The 17,598-nt window shown below is 34.3% G+C and overlaps 1 protein-coding gene across 2 annotated transcripts in view; it reads right to left on the reverse strand.

Annotated features, from left to right (window-relative positions):
• Window positions 1–2,485: 2,485 nt before the first annotated feature.
• Window positions 2,486–17,598, reverse strand: part of LOC148954832 (E3 ubiquitin-protein ligase UHRF1-like) — a 59,198-nt gene continuing 44,085 nt past the window's right edge. For both annotated transcript variants that reach the window (XM_089107957.1, XM_089107958.1), the window contains exon 5: window positions 2,486–2,650. In XM_089107957.1, the coding sequence (XP_088964083.1) occupies window positions 2,634–2,650 (17 nt within the window). In that variant the 3' untranslated portion in view covers window positions 2,486–2,633. The remainder of the gene's footprint in view (window positions 2,651–17,598) is intronic.

The following is a 17,598-nucleotide window of genomic DNA, read 5'->3' on the forward strand; positions in this document are numbered from 1 at the left end:
TATTACTATAAATTGCCATCATTAACCTTATTTTAGAATACAGAAAACTTTAAAATCCAGAGTTCAGTTGGCCCCAAAGATTCCGTATAAATTATTCTCAAATTGTTTTTCAAGTACAAAAGCTAATATGCCTCTTAGCTAGCAAAAAATACACTTCAAGGTCTGGGGTGCCTTGCTTTGCTTATTCACTGGGGTCGGGTTATCGTAGAGCACAATACCTTGATTATACTAAGAATTATAGAGAGAGTGCGTATAGAGGTGCCAAGATGGCGATATAAATGTGTTTTTTCTCTTGGACTATATCTTTGCTTTATAAATAAAAAAAACTGATAGTATATTTAACCAATGGTTAGAAGTTTTTGCAGGGTCATAAAGGGGGAGGGGAGTCTATGGGACTCCATGTGAGGTCTTTTCTTAATGCAGATATTTGCGTTAAAAATGGTTAATAAGTGGAGGGAGGGAGGAGGAAGGAATTTGTCCCAGGGCCCAGTCTTGGCTTAGAACGGTCTAACTTGTGTGAAATTAGAACAAACTGTGAAAATCATCCTAAAAACAATTTCATATGTTATTAAAATATTTGACATTGGATTTTACTAATTAGAATTATCTAACAAGCTACTTTAACACAAAGGCCTTAAATAAAAAGAAGGGATAACGCTCAGCCAAACTAAAGAACAAAAGTTCTTTGATGTCAAGTAACGAAGACTGGAAGTAATAAGCTTACGTTTCAGTAATGAACAAAGTAACGAGTTCTGGTGGAACATAGTCGTAAAGACTGTTCAATGCATAGGCCTGACCAAGCAGATTTTTATCCATCGATGGAAGCATATCATCAGCAGGTTGTATCTTGTCAAAAGCCTCATCGCGGGCGGTACCATATTTGGGAGAGTATTTTGTTGTCGGTCCACAAACAAGGAACTACAATAAACAATAATGGATATAGTCTCAGTTATGGTGTGGAAATAAAATTAACAGAGTAACTTGATAAATAGAAATTGAAAAAAATCTAAATGGCAGCCCCAGCAGTATTGCAATGGGTGACATAACTTTAGAAGATTTAGAACCTTTTCCCCAAACCTGTACATCTATGCAACTTTTTCTTAAACTCTAAACTTTGGTGTAATTTGATAGGGTACAAATTCAGCACAGATGTTCCAAAATTTAATAATACGTCAAATTAATAATGAAAACAGAAAAAAAGGCAAGGACCGAGAAACAGGAAGGGAAAAGGAAGAGACTGTCTATTGTAGAGAACTACGTTTCGTAGAGATATTCGGGTTTAGCGTTAAAATATCCAGAGCCTGGTTGAATTCTCCCCCCCCCCCCAGGAATTACTTTTTTTGTTATTATAAAAAACTCGCTCACAAAAATCACAATTTTTAAATCGCGTTTTGTTAGATGTTGATACGGGAGTATGTGATTTCCTAAGAATGGGAAAGGGGCGGGATAAGAGGGGGGTCTCTTAAAAGTCAGAATATTCTAATTTTCAATTATTCTGACAACTTTTTCAACTTCCCGTACCGATTTTCCTTGAAGGAGAGAGAATCACAAGGAAACTTTCAAAGGATACAATCCACTCTTATGTTTCTCTTCCTAAAGATAGGAATCCAAGATATTTTGTAGAAAATGAGTTTGATTTAATTCGAAAGAAAAGAAAAATGAATAAGTTAAATCTAGCTGAAATACCTTATGAAAATCAATACAAATCTGAAAGAACTATAAATGTCAAAATAATTTTGTTTTGGCTAGCCATGAAATTTTTCAAATACCATGAAGCTGCACAATAATGTACGTTTCATCTTTTAAGATGAAACTGCACAAGGGGTCTGCTAATACTCATATTGCATCCCATCAGGCCTTTTATGAGGAAAAAAATATTACATTACGGAAAAAAATTCATTACTTGCATTTGAATTCCTTGAAAAAATCAAACTTGAAGTAGATATGGTTGGTTTCTTAGGTAAAATCGGAACGTCATTGAAAGCTAAATTCATAAAATTGAAATTTACTGCTGGCAAAGCAAAGGGTATTTCAAGCAATGTAAAAGGAAAAAAGGCGAGTTAAAAGAGATAAGAAGGGAAAAGGGAGATACTGTATATTTTGTCGAGAATACTGCTTGGGCGAACCTACTGCTGGGGACATATAAGGTTTTTATAGAAAGCGTTGTCGTAGAAACTTCAAAAAGGAGTCATTCGAATTTGAAATTGAAAGGACTAGTGCCCTTTTTAATGGTCGAAAGTAACTGGGGGGCAATTTTTAAACAACCTTAGTGTGTCATAATTTTTGACACAATTGGATTACACGAGCTTTTTTCCAATATTAGCAAAGAAAAAAAATAAAAAAAATGCAAGCCTAGGAGAGAGTATTGTTCTGCCAAACGATAACTCCTGTTGCAAAATACCAAGCCATGTGACTTTTCCATAATTTACTTAGCTTGAAAATGAATAAATACCGTTTTAGAATAGTGTAAAGCAGCTAAAGCTATGACGTGCATTCCAGAAACTGCCATAAAACCACCGTTAGCATAAACAGCTTGAGGCTCAACAACTATAGTAGTAATTCTAGGCATCATCGCGAAAACATTGCTGTGGGGTACTACAACAACTCGGAGGGACTGACGACTTGAAAAGGCTTTAACCATCTCTGAGTCCTACAACAAAGTTAACACTAGTTGATTATGTACTACCAAGATTATAAATACACAACAAAGACGTAACATCGTAGAACTAGTGGGATAGATGGCATGTTCATTTTTATTTGTATTGCTTTTCCTGATGATACACACTCTTTTTACAGGCTTTGCCAGAAGAATTGACGTAAGATCAATAATTTAGTTTTGTTTAACTGCCGTCGGTTAAACATTGTATTTATCCAACCCTTGATAATTTTAAAATGATAAGTCCCAAGAAGAATATTTTATTAAACATAAAATGATAGTTCCTTAAAGACGGTCTCAAAATACACTGTCTCATTCTAGCCAGATAGAATAGTTGATTATAAATAGATAAAAGTAGATTAGACAAGGCGTAGTATGTTTTTTTTTTACTGATGGAAAAGTTTAGAAGAATGGGAAGACAAGTCTGTGACCGAAGTTAATATGGAACCAAGGTAGTGACAGTAGTCAAGCATGGGACTGAAACATAGCATATCGGAAGGCTGAATAAGATTTGTTAAACCGTTTAAAACCAAGTTTATTCTCTCTTTACAGTCACCTAATAAAGGTTGTTACTTTTAAGATAGCTGCTTCTGCAATGCATAATGTGCACATTCTAATGCTGTGTTGCTTTGCAAGAACGCATGGAATTAATCCAATCAGTATTATTATTTAAACAAGTACAGCATACTCATGCTAGGGGTACATCATTTTGCCTCGAACCCTAACACCAATTGTTTGTTTCTGATACATTTGATAGTAAGAACTGAGGAGGGCTGGGTCAGGAGGCGAAAATTCTGACCCATAATATGCGTACCATTCAGAATCAGGGATAGCAGATGCGGATAAAAACTCATCGCTTTTAGAGGAAAGAAAACGCCAAAGGAGAGAAGGATTAATTTTGGCCCGTGTAGATTCGATATCAATCATCTTTTTTCTGTGAGCTTTTAGCTCCTTTGCGAATTTTCTTTTTGTGATCAGGCGGATTGAATTGACTACCCTCGAACGGGGTTGTCCACAAGAAACCCAAAGTTGAAGCCAAAATTCAGACTTAGAATGGGTATCCACTAACTCTGAATTTTCAGACCAGCCAGGAAGGGTATGATGATGGGGTCTACTTAGAGGGACGGCAGCTTTTTCAGCACAGCGAAGGGCATGGCCAATTTCTGCGCAATAAAAGTCAACTGATAGTTGTGTTTCCTCCCTTGAAAGAGCAGTTAATCCAGAGAGAAGATGGAAAGGGACACGGATCTTACTAAGGACTCTGGCGGCTTCTTCTTGAAATAAAACAGAGTTAATTTTACGCCAATCATGGCGAGACCTAGGAGGTGTTTTTGAAGTTGTTTGCGTTTGTGTATCTGAGGTATGGCAAGGAATCTCGGCTGAGAACTGTATTGGTAAGTGATCAGACAGCTGAAAATCAAGCACAACCATGACAGGCGAAATCCTGAGATTTGCGGACGCAACGACGTGATCGAGATCTGATGTGGACATTGAGGTGTGTACATGTGTAAAATTTAAATCTTTGCACTTGAGATCAAACTGGTCTCCAAAAATACTAAGCAACAACGTAGAACGTAAAGACCTAGATAAGAACGGTTCATTCAAATCGCAATTGAAGTCACCAACTAATATGCATTGAAGGCTTAAGGATCTAATACGGTTAAACACTGGCCGAGTTTATCACTAGAATAAGTAAAAGCACGCTCGGAACGCTCATCATGGTAATTTGTAGGCAAATATACATTAATAAAAACACAGCCCTCAACACGAATCGCCAGAAAATTATCATTAACTTCAAATACACTAGATCTTAGAGTCGAACGAACAAAAGTGGCAATACCACCGGAGGGTCGCCCTTTTCCACTTAGCTGCTTCGCTGAAACTGAATAAACCGATACTGAACTATTAAAACTAAGAATACTTTTACTGCGGCTTGTGACGAAATGTTCTTGTAAACAGACAACTTCATTTTGGTCAAATACAACATCTAAGATCGGAATTTTATTGGCGAACGAGCCATTAATGTTCCACGATAAACATTTAACTGCAGAAGCTTCAGAAGTCATTTCTTTTGTGGATTACTATTTGAGGGACATTTTACACTGTAACACATGTGACTGCCGATTTTGCATTCAACGCAAATGTCGGCTGTCTGCATGGTTCATCTCGCGTAGAACGATGTTCACTTGAGCCACGTCTAGAGCATAAAGGTTCAGCCGTACACTGGGAAGCAAGATGACCGATTTTGTGACAGTTATAGCATCGTCTTGGCAAGAACTTAAACGGATCAGCAGGTAGACGCTCGTAGCCGATAATCACCGAAACACTCAGAAATTGTTGGAGCTCACTGAGAGTGTCAAAATACACTTTGAAAGAACGGGATTTTCCGCACTGTTCAGTCTTCGTACTATTCGGGATTAGATTTTTTTGTCCTTCACAGTTTATATCTTCAGGGACATTTCGAGCTCCTTGGGGGGATTTTTCAAGACAACAGAATAGGTAGAGTTTCTGGGCTTGGACGTTTCAGGTGCACTACGACTGCTTGTGAAAATACTGGTGGCTGGAGCGGACTGGGTGGCTAAAAAATTATCAAGCTTCCGAGAGAGTTCATTTACTTTGGCAGTAGCTGTTGCATTCACCGCATCTCCGATGACCGGAACCGAGCAGGGGTTAAAGACGACAAATTTTGGCATGCTCATATTATTTTTCGCAGCTGAAACTAGAATTTTACACATTTCAATGATATTGTCTTCATCTTTAGAGTAGGTCACAAGACGATTCGTAATATTCAACTCGGTATGAAGGATTCGCTTTGCCTTTATAAAATCTTCGTGTGTATAGAAAGCAACACACGCTTTTACGATACACTCCGATTTTATTCCATCTGTTAGTGCTCTCGTTACACAATTCAGTAACGGATTCGAAATAATTTTTTCACTTTCAGCCATCGTAGTTCTAAGCGTAATTGAATCTCAATGTAAAGTCACAAAACAATGATTTACCCGCAAGGGGGGCTTTTTTAAGTCCCCCCACTTTCCAATAAACGCCTTCTAATTATCCAAATGAAATAATTCAATCCAAATGAAAACTCAATCCAATCAAGCATAAATAACAATCTTTAATTTCACTTGTTGCGAAACTTTTTTTAATCACTGACGGTCACTGTATTCCCCGGTAATGTATTCAAAAGTTAATCCGGCTTAACATCATATAGATGTTCACAGGTCAAATGCCAAATGAGAACTGATATATATATATATATATATATATATATATATATATATATATATATATATATATATATATATATATATATATATATATATATATATATATATATATATATATATATATATATATATATATATATATTAAAACTAAATAAAATCAAAGTAGAATAATACCATCATCGCCTGAAGCTAGGAATTCACCATTTGGAGCTAGGAATTCCCCCGCTATTACGTCCTGAACAGTTATCAGCTCAGGCAAAGCTTCCGAATTTCATTCTGTGTAATGCCCGATCCTTAACAAATAAAGTTGATGAGATGGAGATACTGCTGAGAGAAGTGAGTGTTCCTATTGCCGCAATTACCGAATGCTGGGATATCACTGATGAAATGGGTAGAATAAAAGGCTACACTAGCTATTTCAACACTTGCCGTGATAGAGGCTTGAGTAGAAAAGGTGGTGGCGTTGGTATCTATATTCGTAATGACATTTCATCTAAGCTGTTAAATATACCAACCGATTCGTGTCACGAAGATATCTGGGTAGAGTGAAAGCCATCCAAACTATCAAAAAAGTTCTCATGTTTGATAATTGCATCTGTGTATTACCCAGAGAGTGCAAAAAATTGGAAAGAGCTTATCAGCTACTTACAGACCTACATTGATAAACTTCGTCGTGCCCATGCCTATCCTGGCTTCATAAGAGCTGGCGATTTTAACCAGACGAACAGACAATGGGTATCTAGTGTCCTTGATCTGAAGCAGGTAGTTACCATTGCTACGCACCAGAGTGGCAGTACTCTAGACAAAATTTTTACAAACATGAGTGACAATTATTACTCCCCTCGGTCGTTAGGTCCTCTCCAGAGTTCAGATCATTATGTAATTCTCTGGCAAGCCAACAATAACCAACCGAAGCCAAAGAGAACCAAAGTGACTATTCGTCCGCTTAACTCTCAATCAATCTGCGATTTCGGTCGGTGGATCGGGACTTACTGCTTCGACGACCTGTGTTCTATGGTAAACCTGAATAGCAAAGTTCAGCAGTTTAACTCTCTTCTGTCAGAGATGTTTCACAAGTTTTTTCCCACTAAAGTTGTAGTGGTAAGTGAGTCCGATAAGCCATGGATCACAAGCGATCTCAAACAAATGATCAAGATGAGGTGCAAGCTGCACAGTTCCGGACAAATAGCCGCGGTGGCAAAACTTAGAAATCGAATCATGGCCGTTAATCGTTTCAAGCGAAGAAATTAGGTTCGGGAAAAGGTAGTACTCCTTCTCCAAAGTAGCAGTCGGAAGTGGCATTTCACAGTGAAACAAATGACTGGCAAGTCAGTTAACAGTGAGCTAAGAATACCCAAGCCTGACGGATCTCAAATGAGCGCTTCAGACGTAAACAAGTTCTTTGCTGGCATTTGTACCACCTACCCCTCAATTACAGAGGCCGAACTGGTTGATCTCTTAGTCGATTGTGAAACTGACGAAATAAAAAAGTTTACCAAATTTATTGTTTTTAAAGAACTTAAAAAACTAAAACCGAATTGCTCTTCCTACCCTGGTGAGTTGCCGGTCAAACTTATTTGCGAATATGCCTTGTTTTTAGCCAAACCATTGGCATCAATCATTAATCAGTGGTTCAGTGAACAAACCTTTCACGATGCTTGGAAGCGAGCCTATGTTCGCGTAATGCCCAAAGTTAAAGGACCTAAGACATGTGATCAGTTAAGACCTATTTCGATCACACCGAACTTTGCTAAAGTTGCAGAATCTTTCATATATCGTGAACTTCTCACGGACATTTCACCGTCACTTGACCCCTTTCAGTATGGTTGCTTCAAGGGATGCAGCACGTCTGTTTATTTAGTACGGCTTTATCACCTAGTAGTTGAATGGTTGGAGTTTGGAAGCTCGTTTGTAGATTTACTTCTGGTAGACTACCGAAAGGCATTTGATTTGATTAAGCACCCTCTTGCCGCCCAGAATCTCAAGTTAATGGGTGCCCGTAAGCACATCCTCCAATTAGTAGTTGATTTCTTACGTCACAGGTATAAAAAAGTGTACGCCCTTTTTGCCGGTGATATTGAATCGGAATGGGTGGAAATTACATGTGGCGCCCCACAAGGTACCAAATTAGCAGCTCTTCTTTTCCTGGCTGTTATCAACTATGTACTTTCTGACTTTGACGATCGTTTTAAATTCGTCGATGATTTGTCTGCGCTTCTTAAATACCACGTAAAGGATTCGCATGCTGTAGCCCAGTTCGACCCAAATTTTTTCAATCAGTTTAAATCACAGTGTACTGCGGACAGTCTTCAAATCAATGAGAAGAAATCAAAGGTTTTGAGGTTCAACCCACTTAAACACGATTTTACCTGCCCCGCGACTTTGTTCACTTCTGCTTCGTGCGCGACTATCTTGGGCGTCACCTTTAGTGTGGACTGTTCGGTCTCTATTCATGTATAAGAGCTGGTTAAGAAGGGACATTATGCTATGCGGACACTGGTGGCGATGCGCCGCCTAGGTTTTCCAGTGTATCAGCTGAAAACAGCGTACCTCACTTTTATTTGACCCATCCTTGAATATGCGTGTCCCGTCTGGGGCCCACAAGTTCATCACATAGATTACTTAAGTGATGATTTGCAGGGGATCCAGAAACGAGCTGTAAAGATCATTCTTTGCGACAAATATGTAGATTACAACTCCGCTCTGAAGTCACTTGAAATACCAAGCCTTCGCGATCGCCATTTCCAGCTGATGATTCGTTTTGGCCAGTTTTTATTGTCTAGTCCTGTACATAGGACAATATTACCACCTAAAATGCCTGTCCGCGCAAATACCAGAAGCAAAAGCAAACTTATGCCCGTCTCGTGCCGCACAAACAGACTTAGTAACTCATGTGTTCCTTTTTTTTTACAAGTGCTTTTAATAAAATGTAGAGAAGTGTTTTCATGTAAAAAAGTTTTCATGTAAAAACAACACCTTTTAGTGCATTTTTTTTAATGTTTCTATGATAGCTGTTTTCATTAAAATGATTCTGATTCTGAATCTGGAGAAAACCTGACAACATTCACACTCTTTTGGTGTCTAGTCAGGTCAGCTAGAAAATCCACTTTTGTAATACCATTTTCATCGATTGATAGTTTCCAAATCTAAAATGACAATACAAAGACATTACAGATACAGATATTTTATTTATGAAACATACATAATACTACACCTGCGCACACGCCCGGTGGCATAATTGAGCGCATTGAAAATTACAACAAAATATTAAACACCGGTAACAAATTAAATGAAAAAAAAAGACAAGAAAAAACAACAAGCCTCTTGGACAACTGCCCAAACATAAACAAGGTAAATAAAACCAAAGTCAACCATCGGAGATAAACTTCACCATTCTGTGAAACTGCTGGTAATCAGCGCACTCTCTAATATCAAGAGGAATAGAATTCCATACCTTTGGACCAATATGACTCAAACTAAATTTTGCTTTATTTGTTTGCCTAAATACCTGCGAGAAATTAAACCTGAGTGATGTCGGATATGAATGACGCTGCGAGTTAAGAAGAAACATTCCATGGGAATCTGATGCTAACTGACCAAAACCGTAATTTGAATTGGATTTTCAATTTCATAAATTGAAATGATATCTATGGCTGCAGGCAGATCTGAGATTAACATCAATTTCCATAAAAAAAAGAAGGAACAAATAAGAAAAAGTTTTTTTTATAACAAAAAATGCATTTTTTCTCAAATGTGTTAATTTTGACAGCATGGTAATGACTTTTGGGCACACAAATCAAAACTCGTGCGTCCTTTATTTTGCGGAAGTGTATAAAAGTTGTAGGCTAGTTATTTATTGCGATCACATTTGTTTTTTGTAAATACTACGTAAATTCGGATTTTTTGTGGGCGGTTATGTTGAGATAATTACTAATTTAGAGTATAATTAATATAGAGTAGAGCTGGTATAGAAAACGGCTTTTTTTTGTTGTGTATAATGCAGTTTTCAAAGTTCTTCTGAGAGATAGCTGCTTCAAATCAATTTTGGGAGAAACAAAATTTAAAAATCTAAAATGATAATACAAAGATGTTAGATATCATAAGTGGAAATATTATCTATGACTACAGGATTATCTAAACATTAACATCCATTTTCATAAAGAAAAAGAAGGGATAAAAATTTTATAACCGAAAAAACTGCATTTTTCACAAATGTTTTAATTAAGACAGCATGGTATGACTTTTTGGCACACAAATTTTTTCTGAAAATATTTTTATTTTAGTATTGAAGAATATATCTACTCCTTAAAATTAGCCCCAAAAATTGTTTTCCTAAAATCAATTTTAGCATAAAAACATCAACAAAGACCTAAAAAACTAACCTAAAAACAGCCTTTGACCTAAAAAAAAGCACAAAGGGGCTAATAAAGAACCAACGATGAAAAAAGAATGAATTTGGGCTGACAATGTTATCTGTACACAAAACCATATTTACTGTGATAGATAAATAAACAAAAGTTAATAGTATACTATATGATCATTGGCCTCACAACTCAAAAGATTACTCAACAAACTTAACAAAACATACATTTTCCTCCAGAAATGAGCAACATTTATAATGGAGCCAAAATTTCTATTTTTGTCTCCTCATAAAGCATCGTTTCTTATTTATCAAACAGGACGCAGCAACCAACTGTAAGTAAGGAGCTACTCGGATCAATAGTAAACAAAACTCTAAAAAAGGGGAATTTTGATATAAAAAAATTCATCAAAAGAACTGGCTGTTGCTGATTCAAAGAGATACATTAAGTTTAGTGTTGCCCATCAAAGGCTACGAACCTGAGAAAATTTGCCTGATTTTAGAACAAGGGGGAGCATCCCCAAAAAGTCAAGGAATCTTAATGAAAATCATTCCATCAGATTTTACATATCAGAGAATCCTACTGCAGAGGTTTCAAGCTCCCATTTGAAAAAATGTGGAATTTTGTTTTTCTTTTTCTTTTGCCAGAAGAAAGATTATGGATGTGTGTTTATTTGTTTCTTTGTTGATTTTTTCCAGGGGTGATCGTATCAAAGCAATGGTCCTAAAATATCGAGAGAGGGCTTACTCTTACAGAAATTAAAAGCTCTAGTGTCCTTTTTAAGTGACCAAAAAGATTGGAGGGCAAACTAGCCCCCCCCCAGGCCACTTTGCCCCCAAGATTGTCTGATAAAAAGTTTTGAGATAGCCATTTTGTTCAGTATAGTTGAAAGAACCAAAAACTATATCTTTAGATATAACATGACCCTCCCCCATCCCCTGGGGAAAGGGCTGAAGTTATGGAGTTTGCCCATTGTTTATGTAGGCCTATAGTATTTATTATTTGGGAAGTATAAAAATATTTTTGGAAGGGGGAGGGGTACACAAGGATAATTTTCTGTGGAGATGAAAGTTTCAAGGGGTGAACTTTCTAGGGAAAATTTTACACTGGGGGATTTGCCAGAATTTACATACGAAATTCTTTTTAATTGTCTTACTTGCTCAGTACCAGTAGGAATGACCTAACGACTCGTGACATTACATAATTTATGCATGTTTTTATGGTTTTTGTCAGTGAGAATGAAAAAACAGGATTTTTCTCACTTGAAAAAACAGGAATTTTCTCACATTGATGGATATTTCTTGGAGAATTATGAGTGTTAGTCAATTTATCTGTTGTTTTTCTTGGATGTCAACAGTAATTTATGTCTGTTTTATGGTTTTTGTCAGTGAGAATGAAAAAACAGGATTTTTCTCACTTTGATGTATTTCCAAGGAGAATTGTTTCCGGGCGAAGTTTATTAATGTCTTTGGAGTTTGTCCAGGAGAATTGTTTCCGAATGAAGTTTATTAATGTCTGATAGATGATGTCAAGGTTGATTGATTTGTCACGAAAGGGGAATTATCTCCAGGCGAATGTTTTGATCTTAGAGATGAAGAGATTAACGCGGGAAAGGGTTTCCTAGAAATTTCAAATGTGACAGCGCAGGGATGCCAAAACAAAAGGAACACGCAGAAATTATGTTTAGAGGTTATTTGGGCGAAACCGTTTTAGACATTTTAGGGAATTATTTCGGCGAAACAGTTAAGACACATTTTAAAAGAAGATTTTAGAAGAGGATTTGAGGGTGAAACTCTGTGATCGTTATAATACACAATTTCCATTTGAAAAGTGTTGTGAGGTCCGCTACCACAGCCCCAAAGGACTCCGATCCCCCTACCCCAACCCCGAAGGAAGCCCCGGCCCCCAAAGATCCCCCAGACCCCCAAAGACCCCCCGGGCCCCCAAAGAAACCTATCACCATTTTTTTAATACTTTTTTATGCACTTGAGACACAGAAGGGCCCCACATTTCAAAAAGCTTTATTATATCTTTTCAGAACAAGTTCCTTTCTTAATGTCGTTCCTAAACCCATTTTACAAGTTGAAGTACCCATCCTTTTCACCCACAACTTTACTTTACAGCTTTTTGAATACCCCAACACCAAGCAGTACTTTTCAAAAGGCATTTCAGAACAAGCTCCTTTCTTAATGTCCCTCATAAACCCATTTTACAAGTTGAAGTACCCATTCTTTTCCCCATAACTTTACTTTACAACTTTTTGCACACCCCAACATCAAGCAATACTTTTCAAAGGCATTTCAGAACAAGTTATTTTCTTAATCTCCTTCCTAAACCAAATTTACAAGTTGAAGTACCTATCTTTTTCACCACAACTTTACTTTACGACTTTTTGCATATCCCAACATCAAGCAATACTTTTCAAAAGGCTTTATTATACCTTTTCAAAACAAGTTCTTTACGTAATGTCCTTCCTAAACAAATTTTACAAGTTGAAGTACTCATCTTTTCCCCCACAACTTTACTATAAGGCTTTTCGAATACCCCAACATCAAGCAATACTTTTCAAAAGACTTTATTATATCTTTTCAGAACAAGTTCTTCACGTAATTTTCTTCCTAAACCCATTTTACAAGTTGAAGTACTTATCTTTTTCCCCACAACTTTACTTTACGACTTTTTTGCACACCCAAACATCAAGCAATACTTTCCAAAAGGCTTTAATATATCTTTTCAGAACAAGTTTTTTTCTTAATGTCCTTCTTAAACGATTTTCACAAGTTAAAGTAGTTATCTTCTTCACCACAACTTTACTTTACGACTTTTTTGCACACCCCAATATCAAGCAATACTTTTCAAAAGATTTTATTATATCTTTTCAGAACAAGTTCCTTTTTTAATATCCTTCTTAAACCAATTTAAAAATTTTTAAATTTTTCGGTGGAAGATAGAAAAAGTAATACTATACTTGTGAATATTTTCCCGGAAGATAAAAAGTTCTAGTTCAATTTAAATTTTCTCAAAGAAGTGACGAAAAAATCAAGTTCTCTTCTGAATTTTTACCAAACAAGAAGCTTCAATTCTAATTTCTTCAGAGAAAATAAAAATCTTCCACCTCAGTTTGAAGTTCCCTAAAGACATAAAGAAATTTAAAGTTCTATTCTAAATTTTTTCCGTAGTAAATAGAAAAAGCTATACCATAGTTGTGAATATTTTCCCAGAAGATAAAAAGTTCTAGTTCAATTTTTAATTTTCTCAACGAAGTGAAGAAAAGTTCAAGTTCTCTTCTGAATTTTACCAAAGAACAAACTTCTATTCTAATTTCTCCAGAGAAAATAAAATCTTCCACTTCAGTTCTCTATTTCGCAAAGACACAGAAATTTAAAGTTCAATTCTAAATTTTTCGGTGGAAGATAGAAAAAGTAATAGCATACTTGTGAATATTTTCACGGAAGATAAAAAGTTCTAGTTCAATTTTACATTTTTCACAGAAGTGAAAAAAAGTTCAAGTTCTCTTCTGAATTTTCGCTATGGAAAAGAAATAAGCTATTGATCATTTCTATTTTTCCAAATAATATAAAAACTTTCCACTTCAGTTCAGATCTGTCTCAAAGGGATGAAATAGTTTTATAAACTGTTCCAAGTTTTTCATAGAAGATAGAAAAGTTCAAGTTCTCTTCTGAATTTTACCAAAGAACAAAATTCTATTCTAATTTCTCCAGAGAAAAAAAAATCTTAAACTTCAGTTTTAAGTTCCCCAAAGACAAAGAAATTTAACGTTCTATTCTAAATTTTTCAATAGTAGATAGAAAAAGCTATACCATAGTTCTGAATATTTTCCCTGAAGATAAAAATTCTAGTTCAATTTATAATTTTCTCAACGAAGTGAAGAAAAGTTCAAGTTCTCTTCTGGATTTTCTCAATGAAAAAGAAATTAGCAATTGATCATTTCTATTTTTCCAAATAATATAAAAATTTTCCACTTTAGTTCAGATCTGTCTCGAAGAGATGAAAAATTTCAAATACTGTTCCAAATTTTTCATAGAAGACAAAAAAGTTCAAGTTCTCTTCTGAACTTTACCAAAGAAAACAATGCAATTTTAATTTCTCCAGAGAAAACGGAAATCTTCCAATTCAGTTCTCTATTTCACAAAGACACAAAGAAATTTAAAGTTCAATTCTAAATTTTTCGGTGGAAGATGGAAAAAGTAATAGTATAATTGTGAATATTTTCCCGGAAGATAAAAAGTTCTAGTTCAATTTCAATTTTATCAACGAAGTGAAGAAAAGTTCAAGTTCTCTTCTGAATTTTACCAGAGAACAAACGTCAATTCTAATTTTTCCAGAGAAAATAAAAAATCTTCCACATCAGTTTTAAGTTCCCTAAAGACATAAAGAAATTTAAAGTTCTATTCTAAATTTTTTCCGTAGTAAATAGAAAAAGCTATACCATAGTTGTGAATATTTTCCCGGAAGATAAAAAGTTCAAGTCCAATTTTTAATTTTCTCAACGAAGTGTAGAAAAGTTCAAGTTCTGTTCTGAATTTTACCAACGAACACACTTCAATTCTAATTTCTCCAGAGAAAATAAAAATCTTCCACTTCAGTTTTAAGTTCCCTAAAGACATGAAGAAATTTAAAGTTCTATTCTAAATTTTTTCCGTAGTAAATAGAAAAAGCTATACCATAGTTGTGAATATTTTCCCGGAAGATAAAAAGTTCTAGTTCAATTTTTAATTTTCTCAACGAAGTGTAGAAAAGTTCAAGTTCTGTTCTGAATTTTCTAAATGAAAAAGAAATTAGTTATTGATCATTTCTATTTTTCCAAATAATATAAAAACTTTATACTTTATTTCAGATCTGTCTCGAAGAGATGCAAAATTTTTAATACTCTTCCAAGTTTTTTATGGAAGACAAAAAAGTTCGAGTTCTCTTCTGAACTTTACCAATGAATACACTCCAATTCTAATTTCTCAAGAGAAAACAAAAATGTTCCATTTCAGTTCCTTTTTTCACCAAGACATAAAGAAATTTAAAGTTCAATTCTAAATTTTTCGTTGGAAAATAGAAATAGTAATACCATATTTTTGAATATTTTCATGGAACTTAAAAAGTTCTAGTTCAATTTAAAATTTTCTCAACGAAGTGAAGAAAAGTTCAAGTTCTCTTCTGAATTTTACCAAAGAACACAATTCAATTCTAATTTCTCCAGAGAAAACAAAAATCTTCCACTTCAGTTCTCTATTTCACAAAGACATAAAGAAATTTAAAGTTCAATTCTAAATTTTTCGACGGAAGATAGAAAAAGTAATACCATACTTGTGAATATTTTCACGGAAGATAAAAAGTTCTAGTTCAATTTTCTCAACGAAGTAAAGGAAAGTTCAAGTTCTATTCTGAATTTTCTCAATGAAAAAGAAATTATTTATTGATCATTTCTATTTTTCCAAATAATATAAAAAGTTTCCACTTCAGTTCAGATTTATCTCAAAGAGATGAAAAATTTTAAACTCTTCCAAATTTTTCATGGAAGATAGAAAAGTTCAAGTTCTGTTCTGAATTTCACCACAGAACACAATTCAATTCTAATTTCTCCAGAGAAAATAAAATCTTCCACTTCAGTTCTCTATTTCGCAAAGACATAAAGAAATTTAAAGCTCAATTCTAAATTTTTCGAAGGAAGATAGAAAAAGTAATACCATACTTGTGAATATTTTCACGGAAGATAAAAAGTTCTAGTTCAATTTTAAATTTTCTCAAAGAAGTGAAAAAAAGTCCAAGTTTTATTCTGAATTTTCTCAATGGATAAGAAATTAGCTATTGATCATTTCTATTTTTCCAAATAATATAAAAATTTTCCACTTCAGTTCAGATCTGTCTCAAAGGGATGAAAATTTTTTAAAACTGTTCCAAATTTTTCATAGAAGATAGAAAAGTTCAAGTTCTCTTCTGAATTTTACCAAAGAACAAACTTCTATTCCAATTTCTCCACAGAAAATAAAAATCTTAAACTTCAGTTTTAAATTCTCCAAAGACATAAAGAAATTTAAAGTTCTATTCTAAATTTTTCCATAGTAGATAGAAAAAGCTATACCATAGTTCTGAATATTTTCCCTGAAGATAAAAAGTTCTAGTTCAATTTAAAATTTTTTCAACGAAGTGAAGAAAAGTTCAAGTTCTCTTCTGAATTTTCTCTATGAAAAAGAAATAAGTGATTGATCATTTCTATTTTTCCAAATAGTATAAAAATTTTCCACTTCAGTTCAGATCTGTCTCAATGGGATGAAAATTTTTTTAAAACTTCCAAATTTTTCATAGAAGATAGAAAAGTTCAAGTTCTCTTCTGAATTTTACCAAAGAACAAACTTCAATTCTAATTTCACCAGAGAAAATAAAAATCTTCCACTTCAGTTCTTTATTTCACAAAGTCATAAAGAAATTTAAAGTTCTATCCTAAATTTTTCGGTGGAAGATAGAGAAAATAATATCATAGTTGTGAATATGTTACCGGAAGTTAAAAAGTTCTACTTCAATTTCAAATTATCTCAACGAAGTGAAGAAAAGTTCAACTTCTCTTCTGAATTATCTTTATGGAAAAGAAATAAGTTATTGATTAACTCTTTTTCCAGGGAAAATAAAAATTTTCCACTTCAGTTCTTTATTTCACAAAAACATAAAGAAATATAAAGTTCTATTCTAAATTTTTAGATGGAAGGTAGAAAAAGTAATACTATGATTGTGATTATTTTCCATGAAGATTGAAAGTTTCACTTTATTTCTAATTTTTCTTAAATTCAGTTCTGATTTTTCTCAAAGAGATAAAAAATTTAATGTTCTGTTCCAAATTTTTCGTAGAAGATAGAGAAAGTTATACATTGATTGTAAATATTCGACATGAAGATAAGGAGCTCCACTTTAATTCTGAGTTTTCTCGAAGAAGTGCAAAATGTTCAAATTCTCTTCTGAATTTTCTTAAAGAAGAAAAAAATCTTAGCTCAATTCTGAATTTCACCAATGAAAATGAAAAAACCTTCCACTTCAGTTCTTAATTTCTCAAAGACATAAAAATTTAATGCTCTGTTCCAAATTTTTCATAGAAGATAGAAAAAGTTATACATTAATTGTGAATATTCGACATGAAGATAAGGAGCTCCACTTTAATTCTGAGTTTTCTCGAAGAAGTGCAAAATGTTCAAGTTCTCTTCTGAATTTTCTTAAAGAAGAGAAAAAAGTTAGCTCAATTCTGAATTTTACCAATGAAAATGAAAAAAGCTTCCACTTCAGTTCTTAATTTCTCTAAGACATAAAAAATTTAAATTTCAGTTCTAAATTTTTCCGTAGAAGATAGGAA

This window comes from Artemia sp. Qi Xiang Cuo, chromosome 2 (assembly GCF_049724085.1).
Source record: "Artemia sp. Qi Xiang Cuo chromosome 2, ASM4972408v1, whole genome shotgun sequence".
Classification (NCBI taxonomy): Eukaryota; Metazoa; Arthropoda; class Branchiopoda; order Anostraca; family Artemiidae; genus Artemia; species Artemia sp. Qi Xiang Cuo.